General features: G+C 44.3%; 1 protein-coding gene across 2 annotated transcripts in view; it reads right to left on the reverse strand.

Moving 5' to 3' along the window:
* Window positions 1-25,521, reverse strand: part of EcR (Ecdysone receptor) — a 553,030-nt gene that overhangs the window by 219,687 nt on the left and 307,822 nt on the right. For both annotated transcript variants that reach the window (XM_071590773.1, XM_071590772.1), the window contains exon 3: window positions 21,284-22,508. In XM_071590773.1, coding sequence (XP_071446874.1) covers window positions 21,284-21,797 — 514 coding nt within the window. In that variant the 5' untranslated portion in view covers window positions 21,798-22,508. The remainder of the gene's footprint in view (window positions 1-21,283; window positions 22,509-25,521) is intronic.

The following is a 25,521-nucleotide window of genomic DNA, read 5'->3' on the forward strand; positions in this document are numbered from 1 at the left end:
ACATACTATATATTGACCTCTTTTAAGAGGCCAATATATAGTATTGACCTCCTCATATGACCGCATCAAATCAAAGGTTTCTAGAACCTCAAAAAAAAATCTCCCCGAGCTAGTCTGAGCAAAAGCCTTCGAACTAAGGACGTTGTTTTGTTGTCGGTTCGCGCCTTCTTTAGCCGTCGCTCCGTCGGATCCTGAGCGTCGAGTTCCGCAGGGGAAACCCTTAAAAGTGCACCACCTCCCACGGGGAGAGAGGGAAGCCACCCATCATTCCAATCCTCCTCCCCAACACACATACCCTCGCACCCGAGAAGCCCCAAATACATGAAATGAGAAGGCGGGGGGCGGGACGGGCATGTATGGGAGGCGGGGGCGTCGACGTGGGCAGAGTTGAGATACACAGCACTCGGTGGGGACTATCCGTGGAAGACGAAGCGGACTTCCCGCCGCTCAGTAGTTTCTAAGTGGCCGGGGAAACTCTTGAACACCCACTCTCGCACCCCCAAAACGATATTTATATAGAAAAGAATGCAAAGCCATTGCCGACGCGAGACTTGATGACAAAATTAAACTGGAGTTCAAGGGGCTATGATTCTCCTCGATAGTTGCTAAAGATATTTCATCTATTGAACTTTCGAACAGGGAACTCATAAGTATACATAACGGAGGCTTTGACACATGGAAGTAAAAATACACTCCTTTCGTTATATCTACAGAGATAGCTTATGTCAACGAGGAGTAACGTTAAAATTGTACTTAAATCATAAAGGCACTTTTACATCTGACGATGAGGGAGTATTTAAATCGACAGACTGATATTGCACGACCACTTTTGGCAGATTTGCGGACGAATAATCTTAATTTCTGAGGGCACTATTTATGAAACAGGTTAGTATCAATAGGTACATAACATACTATTGGTAAATCACTCTGAATAAGACAAACAACTACCAACTCACATGATTGAGAAATCATTTTAATCAAATCCTTTGATTAAATTAATTGATGGGTAAATTCTACACAATGATTATTGTTGACAAGTCTCTTAAAATGGAATAAAGAGAATTTGTGCTATCAAAGATGCGACTACGAATACAAATTCCAATGAAGTTAAGAATCCCGATCAACATTTTCAGCAAACCAAAAATAAGAGCTGGAAATTTCAACGATTACGCGGAAGCTGAAATAGGGTCGGATCAAGCTTCATAAAACCATCTTGCTTAATGGCTTCACGAAAAGACGATCAGAGATCATGAAATGAAAGAGCAGTACACATACATGAGTGATAGCTCTCTGTTAGTCTACTAATTAGGTAATCAATAATTCTGCCTAAGACGACAATCCATAATTTGCTCTCTCTAAATGAGAATGGTCCCAGACTTAGATCTCCCTAGACGGAAAGACCCGACTCCTATGATAACCCAAACAAAGATGTTTTAACGCTTTTGTTGTCATTATAAATTTTTTAATCCACTTTAAGGTGTCTGACGTAATGTACTAGGGTGAAACGCAAGGAGAGAGAGAAAGGGGGGTTTCGCTATTGACGATGAAATATAAAGGGCATAATAAAGCATCCTAAATTGAATACAATTTACCTGAATTTGTGATAGGCTCACTTGTGAATCAACGCTCTAACCTACTATAAAGATGTATGCTGCAGTTAAGCGAAATGTTGTGTTCTCGGACTAGAGAGCATATGCTATAGCAGGATACATGAAAGAAAATATGAATAAATCTAGTTCGAGACTGCTCTCTGGTAGAATAATGGAAACGTTCGGTGCCTCCGGGATAAAAAATATGCGAAATCTTAGAGCACTAGCAAACTATAAATGGGAAAGGTTTTGTGGGCAGGCATATTTGCATTTAAAAATTCTCGTTCTGCTGAACCAATTGACTTTTGCAGTATTTTTAAGGCTAATTCCGTAATAGCTCATTCCAAAAGGCTATACTGGGTGTGGAGTAGTTTTCATTTCCTAAAATATAAACATCTATTTTAGGCTCTCCAATGGCATTCATCAATAGTCCGAAAGCATCAATCCCAACTTTCCCATAGCAACAAATATAAAAAAATTCATCCTGAGACAAAACGCGATTTTTTTCTATAAATAGTTATTAATTTGCACACACTAATGCAGTTTCCGTTCTCCACATTTTCTATTGCACGTCACGTTCTTATGCATGCCCCTTCCTATATTACTAGGGCTGAACTTTATTGTACCTTCCCTCCACCACTCGAACCACCCCTTGGATCACGCACGGATACTGACCGCAACCTTCGTTCGACACGACCGTTTGCGCTCACCCCCCGGCGATGAACTCGAACAGCCAGACGCGGGCAGCATGGCGTCATTTATATGCACAAAAGGGGGCCGTAAATCGAGTCAAGGGGTGCGATGGTATATATGGGGGGAGGCGCAGTCCGCGTGCATTCAATGGGGCTCAAAACGTGTCTTCGTTCTTCGGCGAAGAGGAGAATGGGGTCGAGAGCAGGACAGTGCGGGGGTTGGGGAGGGGGAGAAGAGCTGGGTGGGTGTGGATTTCGGGAGGTTGGGGAGAAGGTTATGGGGAACTGGGATTTGGCAAGTGTGTGCGATGGCAACACACGATGTGTTGACCGTGGTCAGGCTTTCAAATCCTTGGGCGAAGCCCCTGTCGAACTGGAACGAGAGCATTTTTGCGTCCATTCGCTCTATGCGAAACCGAAGGCAAAAAAAAAGTCATGCAAAAGGCATTAGCACACGGGAGGTGAAGCTATAAATATGTTTGAAGGTATGACGGATGCGGACTGTGTTCATATTTTTTCACAGCTCTAGTTATCCTATAGGAAGTTGTTCGTACCAAAATTGTACGTAAATATCCACCATGAGAAGAATGAAATTTTATCGAAGAGCACTGGCCTAGAGTTCGGAGGGCTTGGGTTCGAATCCCGGGGACGCCTCTGGACACTCCAGCTCCACCCAACCTGTGTGATTTTCTGGGAACCAAATCTTCCAGGGAAATCATAGGCGGCAGATGCAAGAACTGGTACTCCTTATTACCATATGAGTGAGTATCACACACCGAATATGGGCATAATACTAGGAGACCTCTTCCCCTCACTCATCAAACCAAACTAGAATTGGAGAGAAGCTTATAAAAGATTTGTTGTCTCAGGCGTAACTTTGTGGAATTTGCATAACATATTGAAATGTAATGAAATAATTGACTTTGTAATTCCACACACTTTATTTAAAAACACACGACCCAGGTTTCGACGTTGAACGTCATCATCAGGTGGTCCTTCCTTCGTCTTCTTTTTTTGCCAAAACGTTCCCTCTTGACGCTTGGCTTGCAGCTGCCCGATGATTTAATCATTCAGCTGCTGTGTTTGCGGCTTCTTAGCCCGTCGATGAAGGAAGGTCCAATCAACTCCTTTTCCTTTTCAATGGTGGTTGGTCGTCGTCCCGTCCCGTTGCTGCTCTTGGGCGTTTGTGCCTTTCCCAGGAGACAGGTTTTAAGCCGCCGATCGACCGCAAGTGCTCTTCTTTTTTGCCTTCAAGCTCCTCGTAAAAGGCCGTCGCGCGAGTCTTGATGACATCTCCAATGGGCGCAGTTTCAGTTAAGGCGTGGAGAATTTCTGCGGCATAGTTCCAGCCAAGCCCAAGTACACTGTTGAGTGCCCCTCTTTCCGTTACCTCCAAGTGGTGGAAGGCCGTCTGAGTCATTCTGCCACTCCATGCCGGTGAAGCGTACATCAAGATTGGGCGAATTGCCGCCACGTACAGATACGTCTTTGTCTTGATAGAGAGGGACGGTGAACGCAGCAGCGGCGAGAGTTGTAGTCGTCTTCCTCTTGCCTTCCTGGTGGCAGCGAGGGCGTGACTTTTGAATGTCAGTCTTTTATCCAGTATCACGCCTAGATAGGTCACCTCTTCCTTCCATGGCGCCTCCTCGGTGCCCACGAGGATTTCTCCTGGTTCTCGCAGTCCTCCAGGTGAAAAAAGAATCGTCTGTGTCTTTGCGCTGTTGACGCTGATTCGCCACAGGGCGTACCACTCCAGCAGTTTGTCTACTGCTCGCTGTAGGTATGTTGCCGCCATGTGTGCTCTCCGCGAAGTGGTCACTATTGCTGCGTCATCCGCATACAGGGCAACCATGGTATGTCGTCCAAGGTCTACCGGGAGGTCCGCCGTATATAGATTAAAAAGTATCGGTCCGAGCACCGATCCTTGCGGCACGCCTGCGTGGACCTGTTTCGGCTGTGACAGCGCGCGTCCCCAGGCGACACGGAAAGTCCTTCCTGTCAGGTATGATGTTAGCAAGCGGCGCTGCCAATTTGGAAACCGCTGTATTGCAAGTTTTCGCCTGAGACCAGCGTGCCATACCCGGTCGAAGGCTTTCCTGATGTCAAAGAACGCCGCCGTTGAGCAGCATCGCCGATTGAATCCGGCCGTCACCTGTTCCACGAGACGGACGAGCTGGTGTGTGGTGGAGTGTTCCTCTCGAAAACCGTACTGTGATGCCGGCAAGATTGAGTAGGCCGCGATGTGCTTCAGGAGATGTGGCAGCAATACCCTCTCAAGCAGCTTTCCCAGGGTCGCTAGCAGGGCGATCGGGCGGTAGTTCTCTACGTTCCGAGCGGACTTCGGCGGCTTCGGCAATAGGATGACTTTTGCCGATTTCCAGATGGCCGGAAAATGTCCCATGGAGAAGCAGGCCGTAAAGAGCGTAATCAGGTGAGTTGCGAGCGAGACAGGCATCTGTCGAAGGGCCTCGTTCGGGATGTTGTCCTCTCCTGGTGCTTTCTTGCAGCGTAGTCGTCCAAGGGCTGCTCTCAGGTCGTTTTCGGTAACCTTCGTTACCGTCATGGTGCCCTCCTCCGTTGTTTCATCCTCTTCAGGAAAGTCGCTAGGATCATCCGGTACCAGTGGATCCGGAGTCGACGTGAAAGTGGCCTCCAGCGTAGTTGCTGCAAATTCAGCCTTTTCGTCTTCCGTGATAAGAGGGCCACCAGGTGAGTCGATCGGTGGGTCGATCCGAATGCTGTGGCGAAGAGAAGCTGCCATTCTCCAGATGCTCCCATCTTCGGTTCGGAGGGAAGCAACCTTCCTTTCCCACGTCGTCTGCCTGTGGTCCTGGATGAGCTGCCTCACTTCGGCTCGTTTTCTTCTAAACCGTGCCCCATCCGCGGGACATTTGGTTCTTTGAAATCGTCGTCGAAGCCGATTTCTTTCGCGGATGCGGCGAAGGATGGAATGAGGCAGCGTCAGATGTCCAGAAGGGCGGATCAGTTTTATTGGCACGGTGTTCTGTAATGCTTGGTCCACGCCAGCTGTTATGACAGAAGCATATTCGTCCAGCATAGCTTGTGACGTCAGTGATGGCGGCTGTTCCGGTAAAATGTCGGACAGGATCTGCCTGTACCCTGTCCAGTCTGTTTTGTCCAGGCATCGCACCGGCCGTGGGGGAAGTAACGTTGGGCAGCATCCCAGATAGGCGCAGACTGGGTAGTGGTCGCTGTCCAACGTCGGTGTCGCCACGAGAGAAAGCGAACTCGTGAGCCTACGGTGCAGCGCAATATCTAAGACGTCTTCGCTCCTGCCGTGATGCTGATGCGTTGGCCCATGTGGACCCGCGACGCGTACTCCGTTGTTCTGAGCCCATGTGAGCAGCGCTTCACCCCGAGGGTTCGGTGTAATTGAATGCCATGCAGCATTCTTTGCATTTAGATCCCCGAGAAAAAGCGACGGCCGTGACCCGGAGAAGATGACTTCGAAATCCTGTGTGGCTAGAGGTCGTTTTGGGGGGAGATAGAGTGACCCCACTGTGAGAGAGCCGATCGAAGTATCTACTTCAATGGCTGTCGCCTCTAGATGCAGTCGAGCTGGTAGGTCAATTTTTCTCGCAGCCAGGTCAAGCGAAACGAGGACCGCGGTGCCCCCTCCTCTTGTTTGCCGGTCATCCCGGTAAACTGCATAGCCTGGAACGCCGTATGAAGTTCCAGGACGGAGATGAGTCTCTTGCAGACAGACGATTGAGATTCTTGCCTTCCGTAGAAAGGCAAGCAATTCAGGGGTCTTTCGCTTCAATGCGCCGCCGACATTCCATGTGGCTAGGATGATAGATTTATTTAATTCTCGCCTATGGTCCATTTTGGTTTGGGAAAATAGTGGTAAGGGCGACAGTTAAAGCTTGCAGCTGTTGTTGCAATAGCTCAGCAGAGGACGTCAATGCTTCCAGGATGGAAGAGAGGGATGTAGCCAAAGTTGGAGTCGGCATCTGCGAGTCTGCAGCCCGCCTCTTCTGGAGAAGAGGAATTTTTATTTCTTCTGCTGTCTCCCTGGCGACCGGAGCCGGCGTCGAGAGTGGAGGAAAGTCAAGATGCTTGCACATGGTCAGACGTTGGGTTGCGTTGGTTGGGTCTCCCGGCTTCGACGCGTTGAAGGTACCAAGCGTCTTCTGTTGAGGAGAAGGCAGCTCTGTTTCAGCGGCGGTGTTCTTCGCCACCTGGGTTGGTGCGCCTTTCCTCCGGAGGCTAGCCATCTTCATCTCCTTCTGTTTGGCGTAGACAGGGCAGGTCCTGAAAAATGCAGGATGGTTTCCTCCGCAGTTACAGCAACAAGTGTTCTTCCTTTCCGTATCCGGACATTGGATGCCTTCATGTGCACCAGCACACTTGTAGCATCGCGGGGCTGCCGTGCAGTTGGAAGATGCGTGTCCGAATCGGGTGCACCGGTAACACATTTGTGGCTCCCTGTGCTGATATTTTGCCACCCTGACACGGGAATTGCCGATGTATCTTATGGCAAGCATTTCTTTTGTTTGCCATTCAGGGTTTTCCTTGACAACGACAAGGAAGAAGGTTCCCTGCCGCACCAGATGCACTCGTTCCACCGGAATCCCCATGGCGTCCATATCTTCTTTCAGTAGCTCAACTGGGTAGGTGCACGGAAGTCCACGAACCGCGTAGAAATTGGCTCGTAGGGATTTCGGGCCCCAGGTCGAGAATTGTGCATTTGACTGCACCAACAGCTGCTTTATGGCCGCATAATCAGCCGCAGTCTTTAGTTGAAGTCTCGTCGAGTCGGTTGTATGGATTGCAGTAAAGGACTTGTCCGTTGCCTTGGATCGGACAAGTTTCAGCAAGGCCGCGTGGTCTACTACATCGTATATGATGAGTGCCGGGGGGCGTGGTTCCTTTTTTCGGCTTGCCGGGGATCCAGATGGTGCAGATGAATTTTCAGCCTCCATCGCCACGGGAGCAGAAGAGTTGTCCGTGTCCGGATCCGTGACGAGCGGTGAGAATTTATTACTCGTACTTACCGGGCGCTTATTAGTTGCTTCTTCAATGGAAAGGAATGGTGCGCTACGCTTCCCGGCTCCTCTGGGATCCTTGACGTGTCGCCAGTCGTCGTTGAATTTCGCGGCAGGGGCAGACGGCCCGTTCTGATGCATGGAAACGTCCATATTTAGAGCGCCGGCAGTATGAACAGGGTTTGAAGAAGTATTTTCCAGCTGCTGGTCGAGAGGAGTCCTTATAGTGTCCGCTGGCAGCGGCACGATGTCCATATTGGGCGCCACCGGCGCCTTGCTTCGCTGTCCCTCGATTATTTAATGATGTCAGCAACCAGGGTTAGAAGTATCCAGTAGAATATTCCAAGGGAGGCGTACGTCGAAATTTCTGTAGGTATATCCAGGTCTGATGGTCTATCCTCCGTCTCCAACGTTCCGAATCCAGCAGGTCAGGTGGTCCTCATAGAAGCACGCTGGCTATATATACCTTCTGATCATAGGAGGGGGGGGTTGGTCAGAGAGGGAGGTCGGAGGGGTAAAAAGGTTACAATGTAGCTGGGAAGAAAAGAGAATTACATTTTTGATTTAGAAGAGTGGTAGGTCTAGGAGTGGGGAGTGGAAGGGATACAAAATTTCGTTGGCAAGATCATCTTTCCAACGGACACATTTCAAAATTTCTAACTGCTCCAAAGCATCGAGCCTTTGACCTTTTTCTTCAAAATGAATAATTTTTGTCACAAAGTCACTTTTGTGATCACTTTCGATGAGGTGTTTTGCAAAGAGGGATGTTATGTTCTTATTTTTTACACAAGAACACCAAACATGTGTAAAAAATAAGAACATAACATCCCTCTTTGCAAAACACCTCATCGAAAGTGATCACAAAAGTGACTTTGTGACAAAAATTATTCATTTTGAAGAAAAAGGTCAAAGGCTCGATGCTTTGGAGCAGTTAGAAATTTTGAAATGTGTCCGTTGGAAAGATGATCTTGCCAACGAAATTTTGTATCCCTCCCACTCCCCACTCCTAGACCTACCACTCTTCTAAATCAAAAATGTAATTCTCTTTTCTTCCCAGCTACATTGTAACCTTTTTACCCCTCCGACCTCCCTCTCTGACCAACCCCCCCCTCCTATGATCAGAAGGTATATATAGCCAGCGTGCTTCTATGAGGACCACCTGATGATGACGTTCAACGTCGAAACCTGGGTCGTGTGTTTTTAAATAAAGTGTGTGGAATTACAAAGTCAATTATTTCATTACATTTCAACAGCTTATAAAAGTGTTGAATATTCGGTTGCACTTTGTTAGGAGAGACAAGGAAATTGTCACTGTGTAGTTTGGTAACTTGGTAATTCATGTCCATCAAAAACCTATCTTAACAGGGAGATTGCCGATAGCAAATAAACATACGAGGGTGGTTCAATAAGTACCCGTGTTAGAAATGAAGAAACCATGTTTTCAAAAATATTTTTTTTTATTTCTCAACACAGTGCCCTTTTAGAAAGATACATTTCTCCCAACATCCCGGCCATTTTTTTAACCCATCCAAAAAATAGGATTTGTCGAACCCTCCAAAATACGCCTCTGTCTCGGCGAAAACTCTCTCGTTTGAGGTAATTTTTTTCCCGCGAGCTATTTCTTCATGTTAGGGAATAAGAGAAAGTCGCAGGGAGCCAGATCGGGAGAATACTGGGGGTACGGCAGCAATTCATAACGTAGTTCATGCAGTTTGGTGGCGAAAACTCCGGATGAATGTCTTGTCCACCCTGAGCAATCGCGGCACCCATCGGGCCGACAATTTTTTCATCGCCAACTTATCATGTAAAATATTAATTGCCGTTCCGGTCGACACACCCACGGCCTCTGCTACTTCGCGCACTTTCGTTCGTCGATCAGCGAGAATCATGGCGTGGACTTTTTGAATGATTACCACGGTAACCACGTCTGCCAGGCGTCCTGGTCGCTCCTCGTCAAAAACAGATGTTCGTCCACGTTTAAATTCGTTGAACCAATATCTAACTGTGGTCATAGATGGCGAAGTGTCCCCATAAACATCATCCGACTTTGCTTTTATCTCCTCGCATTTCTTTTCATCCAAAAACAAAAAGCGAATCACCGAACGATACTGCTCTTTTTCCATCTTAGCGAAAATCACGAAACACGTCTTACTCGAATGGCTGCCAAATCCAAAATAACCTTTAAATCAGTCTGAAATTTGTTTCACTGTCGTTTAATGGATGGCAGAAAAGATGACTGTTTGAAATCCTGCATCCTACTCTATATCAGGTCCCTCTTCATCTCTGAGTACTTTCTTCCTCCCTTCATCCCGTCCAACATCCCTATCCTCTCGTTTGTCTAACATACTCCCCTCTATTACAGTCTTCAACATCCCACTGCCGGTCAACACCACCTTCATCCATTTTTCCTGCCTCGATAGGATTTCTCCCAACAAACCCCTTTCTTCGCCCACCATACCAAGTACTTCTTCATTTGTTTTCTTCGCGGTCCATTTCACCTTCTCCATTCTTCAATGACCACGTTTCCGCGCCGTACATAGCTACGCTCCATATCAAAGTTTTCACGAGTCTTTTCTTAACATCCTTACTCAACGTCCCTGTCATCAACTCCCTCCTCCTTGTGAAAGCCTCTTTGCCTAGCGCAATTCTTCTCCTTACATCCCTACTACTTTGACCGTTTTGGTCCAAAACACTTCCGAGATACGTAAAATATTCTACCTGCTCTAGTTTTTACCCTCGTATTTTAATGTTTAGCTTAGCCTTTTTCTTTCTAGAAAATCACATAACCTTTGTTTTATTAATATTGATTTTTATCCCATACCTGTCGCACTGAATTTCTGATTCACTCAGCAATGCTTGCGACCTCTTGGTTGACTGACAAACTAAAGCTTGGTCATCAGCAAACCTAACTGATTTTACGAATTCCCCGCCCACTTTCATTCCTACCTCGAGTTCTTCCCATGCCTCTTTGATCATTTCCTCTGCATACAGGTTGAACAGCAACGGTGATAATGGGCAACCCTGCCTTACACCTCTTCCTAACACTGCCCATCCGGACTCCCCGTTTCCCACTCGCACCTGAGCAGTCTGAGACATGTACGGGTTGCGGATTAGCCTCCTATCCCTCCAATCTATTCCTATTTTCTGCAATATACTCATTAGTTTTCCTTATATATATATATATATATATATATATATATATATATAATTTATATAATTATAGAAGTGTATATTATTTATTTGAAAATATGACCGAATAAATCGGCAATTTGCCATTCTTAAATGGGACATTCAACAACACACGAATAAGAACGCACACCTACAAAATCAACAAACATTATCAATTAACAACAGAAATAACTTTTGGCTTACACGCGTAGTATTGAAATTCTCCAGATCATGCCAGATGAGACGTCTGGCTTCGCGAGATTGTACATTTGAGTTAGAATATTTCGCTCTAATTGGATTATTAACTGAAATTTGAATATAACTTAGGTTCTATAATTAAAAACCAAAAAATTCTAATCCATAGGTTCAATACCCCTAAGCTGAGCGATCAATACTGATACCCTTTGACAACAATTGCCATCAGTACTGCTTTCAAGATTGAGTAAGTGGAATTAAGTTTGGGAAACCTATTAATTGCGGAGGGTACCAAGTTAAACGGTAAACACAACAGCCCACTCGTATTCACCGGTGCGTTGAATTGGCTCAATTGAAGGCAAGAAAAAAAAACTAATAGCTAGGCCCGCAATGCGCAGCAATTTGTCAAGGCGTTAAATACCCAGAGGGCTATGCATCATCCGTGCGGGAAGAGGAAGCGATGCAAGGATTAAGGGACGTCATTTCCATGGAGAGCAGAAGCGCCCGATTCCGCGAGGGGTGGTCGCCGGCTCGGCTAGAAAGCAGGGGTGGGAGAGCAGACCACGGTGGGCAGGGAGCGGAATGGGTTGCCCTTTCTTGCAGCAGAACCCGCTTTGCCGAATTAATGCGCAAGCGTTCGCGGAACGATGGCGCCCAAAAAAAATTCATAAATCCATAACGCTATACTCGGGGAGTATAGTAGTGAACAGGCGGAGTAAAGGGCCTTTCGGTGCGGGAAGAACGGAATCCACCGGATGATGTCTTGGAGCTTGCGAACGGCGCTCACGGGAGCGTGGCGAGGGATGAGTTATTAGCGGGGAGGCGAGCGAGCGCAAGGTGTCGCCATCTCTCGGTGGAGAGATGAAGTCGTTCCTGCTAGGCGTGGGTGGCTGCCCACTGGCCAATCAAGGGCGCTCACGGCTGGTCTTATGAAAGAAACTCGCGCTCCGTCGTCTGGTCATGTCTCCCTTCCGAAACATACACGTATATACGCCTTTGTGATGGTGAACCCCAGCGGAGTTCATCTTCTTGAGCCCTGTCGACTTATTAAAGTAGGGACACAAATTCCCAGCCCTAAGTCCATGTCAGTATTCTCCTCCATCCCACATCGAATTCGGAATGCTTCACAATCCCTGGTAGGGGAGTGTTTCGCAACCATTGGCAGATTTCAGAGCAATCCATTTTCGTAATAATGAATGAGAGTTTTTTATCGTATAAGCCAGCTTATAATATTCTAACCCTACAGGCTTCCATGATCACTGCTGTTATTTTTATTCTTACATATTTTCCTGGCGATTTCATATATCTACCACCTGGTATCTTCAGCGTTCTGTCCTCCTTTCTTTCATCATTGCTTCTCGGATATCATTCACCATAGGGTAACGTTTAAGGATACAATCAAGAATCATTTCCGTCCTCGCCAGTACCACGCCCAATTCCTCTTCCTACTTTTTGTTACATTTACATGGCGTCTTCGCCTCGTACAGCCAGTACCTCCACATCCCTCACTAGGGTGTTTCGCCTTCTCCTTTTTGTCCACATTTTCAAATTCCTTCAATCTTCATATCGCGTATCATAGAAATGTTACTAGAATATATATATATATATATATATATATATATATATATATATATATATATATATATATATATATATATATATATATATATATATATATATATATAATTATATATAATTATATATAATATAACACAAATAGAATAGAATAGCAACATTTAAAAAGACACTCACACGGTAAATTGTTCGAGCTTTCGGCCCTCTCAGAGGCACTCTCACTTGAAGAAGGCCTCTGAGAGGGCCGAAAGCTCGAACCATTTACCGTGTGAGTGTCCTTTTAAATGTTGCTATTCTATTCTATTTGTGTTATATTATATATATATATATTATTATTAGACAATCTACTGGTTAAGGTAGGTTTTTGGATGGACATTATTACTAATTAAATAATTTGTGACGCCTAGCAAAACACAACATCCTACTTTACATCAAGTCCCTATTCAACTCTGAGTACTTTCTTCCTCCCTTCATCCCGTCCAACATCCCTATCCTGTTCCTTCCCTTTCCTCGTTTGCCTAAGATTCTCCCCTCAACTACAGTCTTCAATATCCCGCTGCCGGTCAATACCCCCTTCATCCACTTTTCCTGCCTCCATAGGATTGCTCCCAACAAACCCCTCTCTTCGCCCACTATACCAAGTACTTCCTCGTTTGTTTTCTTCTCTGTCCATTTAACCTTCTCCATTCTTCTCCACTCCCACATTTCAAAAGCCTCCAGTCTACGTCTATCCTCCTGCTTCAATGACCACGTTTCCGCGCCGTACATAGCTACGCTCCATATCAAAGTTTTTACGAGTCTTTCCTTAACATCCTTATGGTTGAAACACGACCATATTCAACTTCACTCCCACGTTCATACATCAAGACATTATCCAATGCTGACGCAAGCGGTCGTGGTTTAATCGAATATTCGAAATTCATGGATCAATCAATCGGCTAGTATCCAAATAGCGTGTCGAAAAATGAGAAGACTATCAAACCCTTTCCAGCTTGTCGCGTACACCGGAGAACAACATCAGAAGGAAAAAATCTGTTTTAATCAATTAAATACATAATTAAGTTCCTTGATATCAGGAAAGTGATTCCTTGATAAGGGTAACAATTTGGAATTGTTTCTTTTAATTGGCAGCAATGCGAGTAATTCGAACTTAATCACTATTTCATCGTCCATTATTAATTATTCAGCCATCACATCATATCCATTCCAGTCGTAGAAATTCAAAGCATCTCTAATTTATTTCTCTCCCTTTCATCGTTGGGCAGGTCAAAATGTACCAAATGAGGTAAATTTTTAATTCCCGTGACTTCAAACGCGACGAAAACATTGCGAAACAAGGCATTCTGGGTCCAACGCGACAGTCGCGAGGGAGCGTTGCACGTCATACTGCGAGAGTGAGAGTGCTGTAACTCACTGAACTTCGTGTCCCAGGAATAGAGTCATCGCCACCCCAGGTAAGGGTAGGAAAAGGCACGGACACACGAACAATAGACGACCGATCATCTCCCCCCATCTATCTTTCTCTATTCTTCTGTCGTGGTACCGTATAAGTCACCAAAGGAGCGAGATCTATTTTCGAGAGCCACTGGAGGATGCGGAGAGGTCGAGAAAGTAGGGCGATTGGATGAGGTAGGGACGCTAAGGGCTTTGATCCCACCGGCTGCCCACGCAGCGGTAATTGGAGATGAGGAGGGAGGGTGTGTGAGGAGAGGAAGGAGTTGCAGCGGGCTCCAAAGGACTTCACGATGTCGCGATGCATTGACTACGAAGCGCGATGCGTGCACGATATCACATTTCGATGTCATTCCGGTAAGAAATGCGATGCAAAGGAATAAATTTCTTATCAATGCAATTTCGAAGGAGAATGCGACGAAATTCTAAATAAACATGAGAACGAGGAAAGACAACAGGGACCACGTAAACATATTAAAAACTAACGATAACAGCACCGTAAAAATAGCAAATATTTTCAATTCCTACTTGACGGATGTGTTTCGGGGCATAGATAACAAAAAGGAAAATAAGGCTTGCATAAATAGCTCAGAAACGACAGAGAACGTCATCAGGATAACGAGACCGGTGACGTTAGTGACAGTTCGCGCACCCAAACTGTATTGATTTTTCGCCCATAATTCATCAGGAATCTTACTTGGCAAAGGTTTTGACTGCCGAGTGGCTGAAATCTAGATGGATTCAATAAGTTCAAGTGCATACATGTAGTTATCAGATATATTCCAAGAATAAGTCGACAAAAATTTTACCTCCCTATTCACAGCATTACGCAGTTCGCTGAGAGCAAGGAAAACTATTTTGGAAATGTCCAATTTATTTGGCTAAATTGTACGAAAATCTAGTTACATTTTTAACGTAATTACCCACTTTTTTTGCCTTGTTCAATTTTCTCCAGCTATTTTCCACCATCCTAATTAATCCAAATCCCCTTCGCTAATTCCCCTCGCCACTGAGATTTTGGTCCAACCTTCTATATACTCAAATATTAAATTTTTACATCTAAGTGAATGTAAATTCAATGTTTTGTATATTTCTGCTTTTGATACCCTCGCCACGATTATTTTCTACGCCAGTTGGAGAGTCTTTGAAGCCCGGAATTTCCGGTAAAAAGCAGTGCGTTATGTTTAAAAAATATATTCATCATTGAAATATGTTGAAGATAAATATTAAAATGCGAAAAACACAGAGGGAATTCTCTGCGTTTTCGAAGTAGAAAACAAAATAAATATATCAATCACACTTGTTGGAAATTCTCGAATTACCAAATATGTCTTTTATTCTATTGTCAAAATGGGAAAGACGCTTTCAAAATGAGGTGGGATATGACGGCAGGTATGTTGAGTACGCATGTTAAAAAACGGCTCGTCAAAACTTGGATTTGGAGCGTGGTTTTAAACGGCGCAGAAATATGGTCATTGAAGCAGTGTGATAGGCGTAGATTGGAAGCTTTTGAATAATGGGTATGGAGAAGGCGAAGTGGACGGAAGGTGGGGGATGGAAGGGAGAATTCAAAAGGAGGTAGGAAAGATGGAAGCAGGGCATTTTGGTTGGCGATGGAATGTTGAAAACTGTGATAAAGGAGAGAAAGTTTAGAGAAAGAGATGAAGGGACCTAGTGTAAGGTTGAAGGTCATGTTGCGTTTTGTGGGAGAAGAAAAGGAATTATCGCCGAACCGCTGTGTAGCCGGTGTCCATCCGATAACTAACTTAACCGGTAGATTACCGATAGTAATAATGAGCAAACATCTATTACAGAATTGATCATTGTTTGTCCATAAAATATGATGCAAAATTGTGACAGTTGGTAGCATAGCTTGCAGCGATTCCTACTAGTCACATATTTTGTAGAGAACAAGATGAATTAACAGAAAATTACGATAAGCTTTTTGAGTGGGAAATAAAAGGAAATAATACAACGTGGGCTGTCAGAGAATGAAAGAAAATATTTTAATTTATTCAGTTGAGGCGAATATTCCTCTACGCTAAAAATTTAGTATAACGAAAGCATGGAGGATCAGTCACTGTGAGCCGAAATTCACGCCTGGAACAAGGAAGGGTGATTGTAAAACCAAAATCGCCGAAGGCCATATCACGAACCCGCAGCCCGTATGCCAATTGTTTGCGCTTGCACGTGACATAGTCTACTGAACAGCAGGCCACAGCTGCTAGAGACAGCAGTTTAAAAAAACCCATCGAAGCTAAGAAGAATAAACGATGCACTATTTTGGAGTCTCGGCAATGATTCATTACCATGCAATTCAGGGACCCTTAATGCTGTTCTAAAACCGAAAACAGTAAAAAGAATATGCATGGTAATATTCTTCTTCATGCATGTATTCGTCAAGTACCTGCTCTTTATTAATAGGAGACAATTTATTTCATAAACCAATATAATTAATTCATGCTTAGTACGATATACTTTAGTATCTAATAAGAGCAATTAAGTCTACGAAAGGGAAAAAGTTCAACGCAGTTTTAACGGTTTATGACAATAAAGTAACTAAAAATATGAGAATAATAGACTTCCGTTAAAAGTTCTATTTACTCTTGCGTAGGAATAGTCAAGTCGAAGTGCAGGATTAAGGAAACCGGGTGCATCCAAAATACATTGCTATCTCCAAATACAAGGGAATGAATACAAAATAATAATAACTGAAAACAAAAAACGCATTCAGCGCAAAGGAGAGTTGGTAACTCTGTCAATTTTATTGTACATAATTATGGTTTTCGAATAAATACTACGGTTTAGCGCAAGTAGAAGATTTTTTAGTGATTTTCGATGAAGTAATTATTGCAATTCACCAAAATACATTGCTATCTCCAAATACAAGGGAATGAATACAAAATAATAATAACTGAAAACAAAAAACGCATTCAGCGCAAAGGAGAGTTGGTAACTCTGTCAATTTTATTGTACATAATTATGGTTTTCGAATAAATACTACGGTTTAGCGCAAGTAGAAGATTTTTTAGTGATTTTCGATGAAGTAATTATTGCAATTCACCAAGCTCCCCGAAATTAAACAGCCGCACCGAGACGGTGAACTCGATTTTCGTTGAGTATGAAATTCTATCTCCGCTTTATACAAAAAAAGGGTTTCACGAAATATTTTATGAAAAACTTCTTTGATATCTAGTTCAATCCAAAAAAGCGAGGGGTGCTAAATGCACTACATGGCCACAGGAAAAAAATTAATGCCTAGTGAAAATAAATCGAGGATGAGCATCACAGACTTTAACTAATATAGATACAGATGGTCCGCCAATGAGCATGGGTAAACATGCAAAGCTCCTGGAGATCGACGGAGGAAATCAATGAGGCCTGAGATTGGTGATGTAATGTGATTGTTCACGTGCTAATAGAACGAGAGGTTTGCAGGCAATGCAGCAAATCGATTAAATAAAGTGCGGCCGATCAATTCTCTGAGGTGAACTTCTCAAGTGCTGCGAGGAAAGTGATAACTGGCATTGCAATAAAAAATATGCGCAATACAGAGGACTGAACATTATATTACACAACAATAATAATTGAAAATATACAAAGTCGCCAAATCATGCAACTCGTCTTCAAGAAATAAATGTGTTAATTCATTTTAATTTATAATGCAATATCAAGAAATCTGTTGTGGACGATGAACGGGTGCACCAGCTAGTCGAGTACCATGAGTGCGCTAAATATGCCTCAACTTTAGAAAAGCTGCGATGAAGAAATATATGTCCAAGCAACCAAAATGTATGAGAGCATTTTTTTATATACGTCACCTCGATAACCAATGGATTGATAACCTAATGATGTTCTGGAAGAAAATTCAAGAGACAAAATAATTACACACACCATGTAACTTCTGAACACACACAAGACCAATAAATTTTTTAGGCACGTAAATACCAATGTACTAGTACATGACCTACAATTTTTATTCATCTAGTGTAAAAGATTTGCGTAAAATACCAATAATTTTATATTCAGAATTCATTTTCATCTCTAAGAGCGATAAGGTTCGATTGGAGGCCAGACCATTAAAAATTCCAGTTCCCAATGAGAGCCATTGGGCTTTTAAGTTTCGTACAGCAACGGCGAATAAATATGAAGAGATAAGTAAGAACCAGAAGAATTACATGTACATATATTCTGTCATTTATTATGATTTTAAAGTCACCAGTACCCATGAAAATTTCTATCTGTTCTTCAACTTATCATCAAACTAACGAAAACTGATAACTGGTTGGAACTAGGCAGAAACAACTTCGCAATAGGAGCGTAAACCATTACATACAGCAGAAGATTCGTCGGAGCTACCTCTGAGTCTTGTAAATAAATTGGTCCAACATATCGCAGAGATGATTTCTCATATTTTCTTACATTAAAAATAAAGGCGTCATGAACCTCCATTTCAATTCACTCCGCCGTAAGAAAAATCCCTAGGAATGGATCCTCCTGGCTTGGAGTACGCCCCGGGAGTCATCGAAGCACCGATTCTAGAGACGGAAAGGGAAGACTTGAGAGGAAAATTAAGGGAGGGGAAATGCCGGGGAGCGAGTGGGCGGAGTGACGCGAGCGAGAAAGTCAAGGACGAAAGGAAGAGTGTTAGGGAGGTTGGCCACGGGGTCGGAGGAGAAGACGGGTGGAAAACAGACGGAAGGAGGAAGAGGGGGGAGGAGGGAAGGAAGATAGAGGAGGGATAGGAGGAGGAATACAAAAGCATCGCTTGACAAAGGGTAAACAAGCGCTCCCTCGCGACCCGAAGCGGGGCGTGTGAAAGGATTTTTTCTCCTGAACGGAGAATGCTAAGAATTGTGCCCATGGGTAAAATTACCGAGCAGTTACGTGAGAGTTGAGCAAAGTCGACGTGAAAAGTTGTTGAGGTATGATAAAACGAGAACGATAAATATGAAGTAGAAGCTGATATCAATTACAAAACTTATTCAAGAAGGAACTGAAAATACCTGTGAAAAGGGAAAAAGCGACAAACTTTGCTTAGCCGTACATCCGTTGACTATATTAATAAGTAAATATGGGGTGGTGAGTTAGGAACTCGATTATATCAAATTTCAAAATTATCATAAAAATATTAGGAAAAATCCAATCCTACGTGCAGCAATCACGTAAAATAAAGGGTGAAAATCTAGTGCAATGCCAAAGTCGGTTATCATTCCGGAAAATGAATACCCTTAAATCATTCCATTAAAAAAACATATGACACAGACAGCAACGTGATTATGAAAAAGCCGCTCTTAGCGGCGTTTAAAAAAATGGTGGGGAGCTTTGTATTCGCTCGAAGATTTGGGTCGCTCCTGGCACCCCTAGTAGGCTCCTGCACTGCAATAGCTAACGAGCACGAAATAAATCTGGTCATTTTACTTGGCCCCAGCTACCCAGTTCTCATGGTAATCTAATTATCTCGCTGGATCTAAAAGAACTACTAATCAGCACGAACAAGTGGACTCGGGTACATTTCCCGCATTTCTGAGTCGAAACTGATTAAAAGAAAAAATAATTATGATTCAATTCTTTAATAGCTATTGAATTTCCTCGGACATCGAATAGCTAAATTAATTCCATTTTTCAATTTTATCCAATTGGAGAATCCTTTCAGTTGAACTCCTTGCCAATCTTTTGCTAACACGAGAGATCCCGGAACTCCAAGACGATCGCTAATAGCTACTACACTTCCGAGAATTGATTTCATTAGACAGAAAGAAAAAAATAAATCAAGAAGCCGGCAAGAAGACGATCGACAGCCTTTCAGGAAAGTTCACGCTTGCCTGCTGTGTCCCTTCGCTGCTGTTACCCTTTGATTCTTTGGGAAGGAATGGAGATCTGGAGGGAACGATCCCCGCGACGTTGCAATCTACCACCTTCAAAGACTTGGGCGTCACTCCTGTAAGACGGGGGGAGGGGGACGCCCACGACATAGGAGAGAAAGGGAGTCAACGGACAATGAACGCTCAATCACTCGGCTGGAAAACGTATTTCGTTGATCAGCACCCATTTTCGCTATGTGACCGAACGACCACGAACTGCTCTCGTGCAAAATGAACTTTCCACATTGTGATCCCCTCATCACATGAATTAGGAGTGTTCACGGAAATACGAGAAAAAAAATACGAAAGAATGACATGAAAAAGCATACATTGCACGAGAGAGAAGAAGACGCCGTTCATTTGAAAATCATCGTTATACGAGAACCTTTCCTTCATCAATTTTTATCAACATCAAAAGGTTAACTATATACTTTTTCGTAATTTAACAATTCCAGCTATTTTCTGATTTAAACTCTGTTGTGTTTTTGAACTTTGAAGGATCGGTCACTCTATCAGAAGGACATAAAACCTATTTTCAGCCTTCTCACTAATTGCCATAACATTTTATATAATGAAAAAAAATTGTACATATTTATTGTAAATAAACTGTTAAATGAATAAGTAAAAAGAATGTAATTAGTCTTTGCCTGGCGTCAAAAAAGGCAATCATCACTAATTCAGAAATGTAATAAACAATAGCCCAAGCTGTGAGATGGATGAATGAAAGCACCGTGCATGCTCTTTTGGAAATGGACATAAAATTGACCCAATTAAAGTAAAAAAACTATTGAAACAAATATTTCATGAATATCTAGTAATTCCAATCCCGTTCCAATATATTTTAACCAGAGTCAAATACTACAACCAGAGCTTCGTTCTCTCGTCGCCACAAATTGAACTTTACTATTACTCTTCTCAACCTTTAACATTGCTCATGACGAGAAAATTAACCGGAACACCTTTACGATGCCCATATTTTGAAAAAGATATCATTCCTCCTCCAATTATCCCTTCCAAATATTCCATCCACTCTATTGTTCTTCCCTAGGTCACCCACTTTCCTCTCCTACCCCTTCACTCAGTTACCCTAAATGCAAACTCTATCATACATAGCCCCACACCAACCTAGCTCCTTTCAAAAGTTTACCTGGACGTAAATTTAAAATTCCCGGATAGACCCTCTGCTAAATTATGCATTTTGTAAATTGCTATGGCGAGGTAAATTTCATAAAATAAACCGAGCACTAAAGGTGCCACTTAGCATTAAGTAAACCATAAAAGAGACGATTTCCGTGAATATTGCAAAGCCTACAGGGCGCCAACTTATATTCATGCTAAACTTGAATGACTGTCATAAAAGTAGAATAAACTTATGGCTCACCCATTTATTAAAGGTCGTTCAAGACCTGAATCAGGAACAGGATATCTTTGAGGACTACTTTCTTTCACAGAAACTTCAAAGGGGTCACAAACATGCCATGAGAATAAATTAATCCCCTTTATAGAGTAGCTAATGACCGTATATGAATAAAATACACAAAAGGATAACGGATATATCTCATTCTCCCTTCTTCTACAGAATGATTCGTGAAATAATTAGAAGTTATGCCATACATGTTGACTTAAGGTAATCAAAGATTATCAAAGATAAACCCTATTAGTAGGTAAAGTGCAAAGTTTGTTGACATTAGTGCGCCGCTGTATCAAGCCCGAAGGTGCGTAGAGATAGAAGTACTTACCTAATTTTCCGTTTGGACTGTAGGGGTCGTAGCTCCCGGACGACATGGGGGAAGCATATCCATTGGACATGGTCGTGTTGCTGTAGGGGTGGCCGTTCACGCTGCTCCCTCCACCGGGGGGGTGCACGCCCCCGCCGGGGCCCGAGGAGGGGGACATGGGGTCCACGATCGACGCCTGCCCGGGGGACGGGAGCCACTCCTCGTGGACGCGCGGCCTCTTGCCGCCGCCGGAGCCGGTGCCCGAGGACGGCGTCGAGTACGACGAGGGACTCAGCAACTGCGCTGTCGTCTCGATGCACAGGGGTGGCGGCACCCCCGAGGGCGCCCCTCCGCCACCCCCCGATGAGGATAACTGCGAGGCGTCGCACGGACTGTGCAGTCGCGGCTCCGTCTTCACGGGAAGCAAGAGTCTCGTGGAGGCGGCCGCCTCGCCCGCCTCCATTTTGTCCAGGATGGTCGTGTGACCCGAGGGCGCGTAGGCCAGCGGTGGGCAGCTGTCCTGCTCCGCGTCCATCGCGCTCGCACTAACACACGCGCGCACGCAGAAAACACACGCGGACACGAGACGCGTCCGCGTCCCGAGGGAAATTTGCCGAAAACTTAAGAAAGGATAAAGCTGGGTGGGAGAGAAATGGAAAACGTTATCAAGTACCCGGGGGGGAGGGGATGGAATGATGGGGTGGGAGACGATATTTTTTATTTTCACGAGAGTGACGGGATAGGTGGGGAGTTCTTATGAAAGGGTAGATCACTCGAACACCTTTGTGCACCGTTGACGTTTTGCGGTGGTGGCGCGCCGCCGCGCTACCTGTTCTGCAGTCCACGGGGGGGACGCATCTTCCTCTCCACCCCCGCCGCCCCCGGGGGGGCAAGGCGACTCTGCACCGGGGGCTGGACCCCTTCCGACACTCCCGACTCCCTCCCTCCTCGAACGCGACTCTCCGTGTCGCTGACCCTACCACCTCGGCTGCTTCGCCGTTGTTCCTCCGGAGGGACGATCAAAAAAACCCCCCAATTGAAAATGTCCCCGGTTCACCGAAAAAGGCCTTCTTATCCCCTTACCCTAGGAGAGGGCGGCTGAGGAACGACAACTTTTCGCGGGTGGACGACACGGGGGCTACTTCGGGGGTCCACGAGGTCGCGGTCGCTTCGCTTTTGACGTGGGTTGAAGGTCGGGGGTGAAGGGATTTCCGCCCACAGGCTCCGCAGATTGATAAGATAACACCTGTGGAGAGAAAGAAAAGATGAGGGTTAATCAGCATATATTAATAATTTTGTGTTGGTTAATAATATTTGTCCATTCGCATGGCATATCTATCTCAATAGATACTGTCTCCTCGACGACAAAGGAAGCCAGTGTGCATAGAAGTCACTACGCGCACAATGGCTTCGACGTGAAAAATTTCAGGATATAATATTTGTTCAGATATAAAACTAATTTCCGTTCGGAAAATTACTTAGATAGAGAATTATTAAAAACTTCTGTCATATTCGGTTTGTTAGAAGAATTATAATCTTGAACAAAGATTTGTGCAATATTATGTATAAACTATAAACATTATCGCAAATCTACATTGAATAAAGAGCACGGCCGCCGTGCTCTTTATTCAATGCTCTTAACGCCGATACAAAATAGCTGCAATCATGAAAGGTTCACCACGCGGAACGGTTAACATTATGAGAATCATCTTAGCCGATTCGGTTGCTCATATAGAATTAAAAATTTTGTTTACTTTGAAGTTTTTTAAATTTATCAACAAAATGGTCAACTAATGCAAGAAATTATTCACTACTGCAAGCGAAGGAAATAGCCGAGGAAGAACCAAATTTACTTTCCCACTGGGAGGAATCATATGCGCAAATGAAAATTAACAGAGATGTCGATTTTTACTAGTCCCTGCAGAACATAACACAGCTCACGAGCGAATCTTGCATTACTACCTAAGACGTATGCGCCACGATGTTTCACGTTCTAAATTAATTGGAGCAGAAGTTGAAATTTTGAGACTTAAAGAATGATGACAGGTAATTAATTAAATGCATGCTAAGATTTCACTAGGCTATTATCCCATGAACAGCCAGAAATCATGGAAGCTTCACGCCACATTTAAGCCTCTGTAGTCTCCGCTCAAGTTGGAATGCTTTTTATTTTAAGTCTCATTTGGCAAAGTGAAATTTTAGGTTTTAGCCTCATATTTCACTTCGCCAAATAAGGCTTAATATCAAAGCCAGCTTGCCGTTAGGGGAAAAATAAGTTAATGAAAGGAAATGGAAACAAATAACCGAAAGTCATTCAGCACTTGAACACCCAATAGTTGAATAACAATCAACGGAAGAACGCTATAAGTACTAAACCAAGGGCTCCCCTTTCATGCAGTGCACCTAATGTCTATAAAATTATTTACTTATTAGGCAACGTAATCAGTGTCCAAGTAATAATAAAAGACAATGGAAATTTTAAAATACGCAAAATCATAATTAGTTCTGGGTTTTGTCGAATAGCAGTGGGCACTGAACGAATTTAAGGTATCTGATAATCCCCGAAAACAATGTGAGTGGAAAAAACACTCAGTGAACTCTTTGTTCATCTACGTTATTCACATGAATTTTCCATAACTTTCGTTAGAAACAATATTTCCAGAAATCTAAGCATAACTTCAGCTAGCATCTTAGCATGGAGAAGCTGACGCAGGTAGGCTTCAAGTCAGAGTGGAAGAGGGTTTTCCGGAGCCGCCCCCAGGGTGGTCATCAGAGGGACCATTCACCGCTCCATCCAACCCCGCTCAACGTCGCCCCCATCCAGAGACGCTTTCCGCATCATCTGACTCCTGCACGTCCCCCTGCGCGGTAGCTCGCCCTTATCGGCCGCTCTGTCGTCGTGCCCCTCCCCCCATTTTACAACCCCCTCCCCTTCTCTCGGTCCCAAATACGAGGTAGCTCATCGAAAGCGAAACGACTATCGCAAGAGGTCGTTGCTGCGCCCGTATCCCCAGGCGCCGTCGTCGACTTGAAAAAAACCCACACTCGCGGCCCCTCTCACGCACCCCCGCGATCACACATGCCCCGGCTACGTCATCTTTCTCCCGTCCAGAAAACACACACACACACACACACACAAGCACGCACGCACTGACACACACACACACAAGCACGCACGCACTGACACACACACACACAAAAACACACGCGATAATTAAACAGCGCCGTGGACGTCGACCCATCCTTACCGAGCGGCTTCAGCCACGTCCCGACAGATGGCTCCTCACATCTCACCCTCGGAGACGGCGAGAAGGAGAACTGTGTTGGAGCATCTCGCAACCAGACGCAAATCTCCTTCCTCGCCCCTCTCACTCTCCCACCGTCTTCGCATCCGTCGGATTACAGATCACGGGCAAAACACAGTGTCCCGCCAGCATTACACCTGCTCTTCCCTTCCTCCCTCCCTCACAACGTAAATCCAATAGCCCACTTTTCGACTTCAAGAGGAGTGAGGCATGGAGTCACGCGCGCCTTCCTTTTTCCCACCACCCTTCTCCCGCCCCACTCCGTGCCATATCATCCGGTTCCACCCGCATCCCGACTACCCAGTCGTCCTCTAACATTCAGATAATAACTCTTTTCCCTTCCCGTCCTGACGAAAAAGGAAAAATAAAAATCCGAAGGCCTTCATGCCTTTCACTGGTAAAACTACTCCGGGAGTTAAAATTTCAGCAAGTGGACGATACGTCGGGAAAAAAACTAATGTTAAAGGTAGACTGAGGACGGATAATATTGACTGAGGGAATCACTGCTACAGTTCTAAGCCTCACCCAACGCCACACAACGTGGCCCCCTTATTTGAATTAAATCTTCGCCTCTTACACATGCTTGCTGCCTCCCTTTATTCCGTTCATTATGACTAATCTCACCTTCCCCACCTCATTGCCTAACATTCTTCCATTTGTATCAAAGCCTTTGACATTCCGTAACTAATCAAAATGCTCTGCAATGCAATTACTTTTTCTAACTTATTTGAATTTCTCCCAACAGCCCTTCCCTACCACGCCTAGTAGCTGCCCGTTTGTTTTACTCTCCGTCCATTTTACTTATTCCATTTTTCTCCACACCACAGTTTCGAAAAACTCCATCTAATGTCTCACAACATCTTGCATCAATGACCAAGTTTCAGATAAGGCTGAAATAACGAGTTAAACGAATAACCTATCTAAGCCGCTCAATCGAAATAATTTCGCTAAATT

The sequence above is a fragment of the Hetaerina americana genome, unplaced genomic scaffold, assembly GCF_022747635.1.
Source record: "Hetaerina americana unplaced genomic scaffold, ioHetAmer1.1.p SCAF_4, whole genome shotgun sequence".
NCBI lineage: Eukaryota > Metazoa > Arthropoda > Insecta > Odonata > Calopterygidae > Hetaerina > Hetaerina americana.